This window comes from Sinocyclocheilus grahami, unplaced genomic scaffold (genome assembly GCF_001515645.1).
Source record: "Sinocyclocheilus grahami isolate Dianchi unplaced genomic scaffold, SAMN03320097.WGS_v1.1 scaffold1679.1, whole genome shotgun sequence".
Classification (NCBI taxonomy): Eukaryota; Metazoa; Chordata; class Actinopteri; order Cypriniformes; family Cyprinidae; genus Sinocyclocheilus; species Sinocyclocheilus grahami.
The window spans coordinates 127,438-135,259 of NW_015506858.1; the positions used below are offsets into that span (position 1 = coordinate 127,438).

The 7,822-nt window shown below is 38.0% G+C and overlaps 1 protein-coding gene across 1 annotated transcript in view; it reads right to left on the bottom strand.

Annotated features, from left to right (window-relative positions):
- LOC107572000 (lysyl oxidase homolog 4) overlaps positions 1 to 7,822 on the bottom strand; it is a 26,482-nt gene that overhangs the window by 2,383 nt on the left and 16,277 nt on the right. Inside the window, exons 9-12 of the mRNA XM_016258404.1 lie at positions 7,029 to 7,272; positions 5,848 to 5,963; positions 3,059 to 3,246; positions 77 to 87 (exon numbers count right to left, since the gene is read on the bottom strand). Of these exons, the coding sequence (XP_016113890.1) occupies positions 77 to 87; positions 3,059 to 3,246; positions 5,848 to 5,963; positions 7,029 to 7,272 (559 nt within the window). The remainder of the gene's footprint in view (positions 1 to 76; positions 88 to 3,058; positions 3,247 to 5,847; positions 5,964 to 7,028; positions 7,273 to 7,822) is intronic.

The following is a 7,822-nucleotide window of genomic DNA, read 5'->3' on the forward strand; positions in this document are numbered from 1 at the left end:
GACTGTGATCGAGTCAAACACACGCGTGTGGAATCCAAGAGATTCAAACTTTTAAAAGAAGAGCTAAAAATCAAACCGGATTGAGGGCTGTGGGCAAAAAATCAAATGTTGCATTACATCCAACTATATTTTATTAAAATATATGAAATGTATTTTTTTATAATTAAAACAAAAACATTTTTTTTCACATTTTTAAATAAAATTGTAAATCAAACTTTTATTTATCAAAAGTTTTACTTTTGCATTGAAATGTAAAAAGCTATATAAATGAAAATGATTCAACATAATTTAAACATTTCAAAATCTTTTTTAAAAAATGATATACAAATGTTATAAATGTAACAGATTTTAATATAATATAGTTTGAGTTTTGGCTTCTCGTATTAAAAGTTTTTTTTGGTAAAGGGGAATATATAAAAATGTGAAATGCAAACACAATTAAATAATCACATGAATTACACAAATATTAAGCCACTTCAATAAAGAAAAGGACTTATTTTTATCGTCCTAACAGGGATAAACTCTGATATTCATAAACACCTCAGATCCTTCCTGAGCCAAAATCATAAGATTTCTCTCTCTCTGAATATCTTTTCTCTTTTCAAAAACTCTTTTATTTCTCCTCAGTAACATGAGAGACAAATGTCCAGTTACAGTAACATTATATTTCCTGCGAGCTGACAGCGGCGCCTGCTGGCTGAGATGTGTACTGCATGCTAATCTTAGCTAGACATTTTTATTCTCTCTCATGTTTGAGAAAAATATCAGAGAAAAGTTTTTTGAGAGAGAAAAAATTTTTGCAGAAAGAAAAAATAGAAAAAGTTATTGAAAACAGAAAAAAACCTTGAGTTTCATCAAGTTTTTGAAAAAACGTCTTTTAAAGAGAGAAAAACTGAAAAAGGTTTTTTTAAAAGAGAAAAAGGTTCTTGAAAAAATAAATAAAATTGAATACAGAAAAGTTTTTAAAAATGAGAAAAATCTTTTTGAAGTACACTTTGGACACCCCTGGATGCTATTTACAGTAAAAATAGTTATATGTACTATTTACACAGTGAAAACAGCCGTTCTATTTACGTTGCGTAAAAGTAGCAGATCTTTGCAATAAATGTAAATAGTAGCTAATTAGATGTTATTTATGCTTATAAATAGTGGCAGATACTATTCGCACCTCAGTATTGTTGTACGTGAACAGGAATTTTACACGTTTTTTTCTCAAAACACCGACTTTATTCTCGAAATGTAATGTTTAATCTCAACATTTAATCTCGACTTTTTTCTTGAAATGTAACAACTTTAATCTCGAGATGGTTTTATTTTCTTAATATTGCTTGGGCTTAATCCTCTTCCGTATTGAAGAGAGACATTTTTTTTGAAAAAAGCTTTTGAAGAAACGTTTTTGAAGAGAAAAAAATGAGAAGAAAAATATTTTTAAAAAGGTAAAAAAAAAAAACTTTTTTGAAGACAGAAACAAGTTTTTTTTTTAAAGAACAAATGTGAAAAAAGAGAAACGTTTTTGAAGAGAGAAGTTTTAGGGCGAGATAAAACCAGAGCGAGAGAAATGCTGTGCTCCGCTGAAGGTGTTTTTCCGGTTTCAGCAGAAAAAGCTGAAGGTCAGACGTGGCTCTAATAACAGTTTAAAGTCATTATTCTCTCCGCTCTGATGGGGCAGATTTTCCCATCGACACGTGTGTACTGAGATCATTCTTCACAGACAGCTATTGTTTCATACACAGAAAACGCTCTGCACTCACACGCTTCATTTACTGTATTTACAGACTGTTTTCATAAATAAGAACGTCCTCAGAAGCGTTCTGTTTAACCTTCTGCTGCTGTTCGGCTGAAAACTTTAACCTTTTGGTTTTTCAGGAACACAACTTGTTTCTATTAATGGCTTTGATTTTCATGCTGTTTTAAAGTAAAACATCTTCTGGAAAATATATATTATATTTATTATATTATACAGTTTTAAAATAGTATTTTTTGCATTTTTCATTATAAACTTAAACGTCTACAACTTTTTTATTTTCACTTTTAAAACAGCAATAATCTTAAGAAGCGTCTTTCAGATGCTCTCCCCGTTTCCAGCCCACTCAGATCCCATCTTGCAGACTAGAAAATGGCTTGAGCGCTTTAAGACTAAATCTGCATAAACCCGTGCTAATGAGACCCACGAAATAGTTAGGTACTTGAAAATTACAACTGCTTCCCCTAACCCAGCAGGAAGGGTTTGGAATCGGGAGACTGAGGCAAGGCTGACCCCCGCTAGACTGTACCGTCTCTCTCCTGTCTCCCGCTCTCCTCGGGGAAATGCTTAAGTGGGCACATGGGCCATAACAGAGCAAAACCGAACACACAGCCCTGCAAGCGAACCCGGGTCTCCGCAGCGGGAGGCGATAACTCTACCACTGAACCACCAGGCCAGATACCTAAATCAGTTCTTGCCTGAGAAGAAATTTGACCTGTTCAGGGCTAGATCCCACTCTCCTTACGTCTGTGAGGGATAAGTCTATGTCAGGGGTAGGCAAGTTCGGTCCTAGAGAGCCGCAGTCCTGCAGAGTTCAGCTCCAACCCTAATCAGACATACCTGAACAAGCTAATCAATGTCTTCAGGATTACTAAGGTTTTGTTTTCAGGGTTGGAGCTGAACTCTGCAGGACTGCGGCTCTCTAGGACCGAACCTGCCTACCCCTGGTCTAGGGTGTAAATTGGTTCAGGGCTAGATCCTGCCTTCAAGTCTATGAGGGGTAGGTTTAGGGTGTGTGTCATACCAGGGCTATATCCTAGCCTCCACTAAGTACCTGTGATTTCCTATCCCGCAGAGAACAGACCTAGACCTTACAACATGAGCGTCGGGAAAAAAGTCCAGTGCCTACACACTGCCTCCGCTGTTTGTGGCACCCAGTGAAGCTTGTCCGCCTCCGTTTCAAACAATTATAACAATGGGATGCCATGGTCTGCTTCCTCAATGCAGTTATTGATCATCTTCAAGTTCTCCACTTGCCGCCTCGGCCACCCCTTATGATAGTTAATTAGGGTTAGGGTGGGCGTGAACTCTGACCTGGAAGATGTTAATGTCAGGTTTAGGGTTAGGGTGAGCGTGACCTCTGACCTGGAAGATGTAGTCTCCGGGCCGCACGTCGGTGATGTCCACCCACTGGCAGTCGATGTCGTGGCGGTACGTATCCCAGCAGCCCACGCTGATGCCCTGATCACCCATGTTATAGCAGGCGTAGCGTTTGCTCAGGCCTGTTACCGTGGAGACCAAGCAGAACGAGACGCTGTTTAACGAACTCGGCGTCGGTCAGGATGACAAGAAACATTTGAGTGTTTTTACATGATTCCTGTACTGTACTGTTATACACGAACTTCAAAAATCTGTATTTTAACTCATTATTACGGAAGTTCTAAGTGGCCGTGCATTATTATTTTTTTTCCTTCTTGTTTTCTCGTGATCACGACTTTTAATTTTCTCGTGATATTGACATAATAGTTGTTCTCTAAGTTGCACAACAGGTACAGAACTACTGATGGGGAGCCGCATACTGTACGTGTTTGGGACAGAGGACCTTCTTCATGATCGCTATAATGTGTGCAATTCATTACTGACATTTAATGAACTTATAAATGTTAAATGCTTGAATAAATATGACCATTTTGCTTGGAATTGTATCTGTTATCGTTACGTTATTACTGCTGCACGACTCATCACAGTTTGTCCTTTACAACTGTGCATCTTTCTTATTTTTAAACTTTATTGTTAATAAATGTATATTAATAAGAACTGTGATGTGCATGTGTGTATGATTTAGTTCAGTGATGTTATACAGTGTTGAAGCCTAATCTTTTGTTTTCTACATTTCTTTGCAGGAAAGCACACACTCACACACACATAACAACATCCCAAGCTTGTAACGCACATGATATCAGCCTATCCTACATGACTAATACAAATCACAAACAAATTATTATATTATATTATTATATAAAATTTTATTTCAAACGAATGAGGAAAATAAAGTAAGTTGAATCCAAACACTTTTTGGCGCTGCGCTTGTAAAACGCTTAACGTTGCTTAATGCGTTAGGAGAGTGTTTTTAAAGACCAAACTTAGTAAACACATTATTAATCAATTATAATATGTACAGACAAGCAGATGAGTCCAGGATGCGAACGCAACGCAACGCTTGCTTATAACGGTTTTCTATGGGCAACACTTAACACGTTAAACACATTGTGTTCTTATTATGGGCTCATCTTCTTGTCTGTACATAGTATGAATTATTAATGTGTATAAGGAGTTTGGTTTTTCATAAACACTTAATTAACGCATGAAGCCTTAAGCGCTTTAGAATGTCCCCGTCAAGGATGCGTTCGTTACTATAGCAACTGTAGACTCAATGCATTGTGTTTTAAAAATCAAACTATTATTGTTCAAAGAGCCACTTTTGTTGTTGAAATCACGAGGATATTAAGTCGTGATAACGAGAAAACAAGAAAGAAATGATAATAATGCATGGCCGCTTAGAACTTCTGTACCTTATAATCTTATGCTTTGAAAAGTACTTGTGACATTTTTGTTCCGACGATCAGCTCATTATTATCCAATTATTATGCAGAAAAAAGTTTGTGAAAAAAAGAAATGTTTCTGAAGATGGAAACATTTTAATGAAGATGCATCTTTGAAAAAAGAAAAGTCTGAAAAAAAGAAAACAGTCTCTGAAAAAGAAAAAAATTAAAAAGTCTGAAAAAAGTTTTTGAAAAAAGAAAAAGAAAAAAGTCTTTGGAAAACATTTTTGAGCAGAAAAAAAACAGAAAAAATGAAAAAGGTTTTGAAAAAATAAAGTTTTTGAAGAGCACAAAAAGTGCTTATTATTATTATCTAGGCAGGTTTTCTGGTGTTATTTTATTCTAGCTAAACAAAAATATGGTTCTGAAAGTAAATACACAATTCAGAAAATCCATAAAGAGATTAAATGTAAAAATATCATGCATAAAGCTTTAAATGAGCTTCTGTAGATCAAATTAACATCAGTGGAAACTTGACAATAAAATCATATTTATTTAGTAAAAATTAAAATAAAGATTCATATTTTGATGGCCACTATTAATTTTTGTCTTTTAAATTAAATATTATAAATAGTTGATCAAATGTTGGTGACATCACCACCTCAGGAGTGCATTATCTTCTAATAATTCAATTATTCCTTAATGTTAAATTCTGTGTAAATATTTATTCATGTTCTTACCAGAGAGTGTTATTCTAATTATATTAAAGTAAATACATATGATTTAGAATAACACTTAGGGCTGTCAGTCAATTCATTTATAATCAAACTTTTTTATACTAAAGTAGAATTTAAGTGCTTTTTAACTTCCACTCAAGTATGTTTTTGGCCTGATATTTCACTTAAATATAGTTTCTGATCATTTTTTAAACCCCTGAAAATAAATAACTAAAATGATTTATCTTTTTTCCCCAGCTTATCAGCATTTAACGACTAAAGATTTATAAAAATATATATTTGTACTATTTCTACCTGTTAAATACTGAAATATGTTAGACCTTGGCTTAACCAATAAAAAGCATATTCATTTAAAAAAATGATGGTGTTTTAAGATTTTTTTAATTAACATGAATTTTCCAGGTCTAGGATCCTAGTCATTGAAAAGAAGAAAAAAAACCCCTGGGGCTTAAATAGTACATATTAAATAAGAAAATAAATTCTTAACATATACTTAACAAGATTAAAATAAGAATCATCTTAATTTGAATGAGTTGTAGTTTATTTAAATGCTGCTTTAGTGTGATCATCGAGTGGTTTGTTTGTGTTAATGAAGCAGCTTCACCTTCAGGGCAGTATGTGTCCTCCAGACAGAAGCTGGCCTTGTGACCCTCCGCGACCTTTGTGCCGTTCAGGGTCAGGAGGTCGTAGTGCGTGAACACCTCGATGCTGTGGTAGTGCCTGTAAGAGACGAGGAGCACGGCTCAGTCACGCTGTCAAACACTACCATCGTGACACAGTCCTGGCCTCTGATTGGCTGCTGGACGAGAACTTCAACTGACCACCCAATCAAAGAGCTGCTGGAGCGAGAGACGACCAATCAGAGCACAGCTCTCACTGCTGACACCAGCACAAACGCAGCTACATCACAGTCATAGAAACATACAAACAGACTTTATTTCAGCTAGATTCCACCGCAACACATTTTCATTTAGCTGATGCACTAAAATAACTAATACATAAAAATGAGTAAAAATTATATCACACTCGCTCACACACTCGCACACACACAAAAACACACTAAACACACATACACACGCACACACACGCATGCTCACGCTCACTCTCACGCACTCGCTCAAACACTCGCATTCTCACACACACACACACACACACACACTAAACAGACACACACACGCACACACACACACACTAAACAGACACACACACACACCCACACACACACACACACACTCTCACAAGCTGATGCACTAAAATAACTAATACATAAAAATGAGTAAAAATTATATCACACTCGCTCACACACTCGCACACACACAAAAACACATACTAAACACGCATACACACGCACACACACGCACACGCATGCTCACACACACACTAAATAGACACACACACGCACACGCACACACACGCACACACACACTCTCGCTCACACATACACACTCACTCACACACACACTAAACAGACACACACACGCACACACACGCACACGCATGCTCACGCTCACTCTCTCACGCACTCGTTCAAACACTCGCATTCTCACACACACACACACACACACGCACACACACGCACACACACACACATGGACACACTCACTCTCTCACGCACTCGCTCAAACACTCGCATACTCACACACGCACACACACACACACACACACGCACTAAACACACACACTAAACACACAAACACACGCTCACTCAAACACTCGCATTCTCACACGCACACACGCACACACACACTCTCGCTCACACACACACACACACACACACACACTCACCGGTGGCACTGGTGCCAGGTCCAGGACTCTCGCGAGGCTCGTGGTCTGAAGTCGGCTCGTCCGAGGTTCATGATGCGTGAGGAGAAGCGCAGCAGCCGCCGGTGACCGTAGGGCCAGTTCATGCGCGCGGCGGAGGACGACAGACAGTGCTCCTCGTGAGCGCAGGTGAGCAGGTGCAGCGGCCGGTCCTCCAGATACGCAGACTCCTGCACCAGCTGCGCGTCGATCACCAGATCCGGAGCCGCTGAGGACACACACAGCACACACTTATCACATATACACAAGAGCAGCACATTTAACAGCTGCATGAATGTCCAACATATTGCAGCAAATCACTTTAATCAAAATATTATATTAAACCGACACTTTTTGGTCACCTGAACCCCTACTGAAATATTTACTTTAAAGGGGTCCTATTATGCTCTTTTACAAAGTCTTGATTTAGTTTTGGGGGTGTACTAGAACATGCTCTCATGCTTGGTGGTTCAAAAAACGCATTATTTTTCACATAATTTACATTATTACAATACCTTTCTCCCCAGGCTGGCACAAATGGCTTCCGAAAAACAAAATGTGTTGTGATTGGTTAGCTGTCCCAGTGCGTTGTGATTGGCGAACAGCTTAGACGGTGTTTCAGTACTGCCCCGCCCCTTGCTCCGTCTTTCATCAAAAGCTTTTGGCGAATCCGGCACTACTCCCTCATGTTGTGGAAGCGGTCCTCAGTAAAATGCGCAGCACACAATAGCAAATTGGGGTTATAATGCTCAGGAACAGAGATAAAAAATTAATTGCAA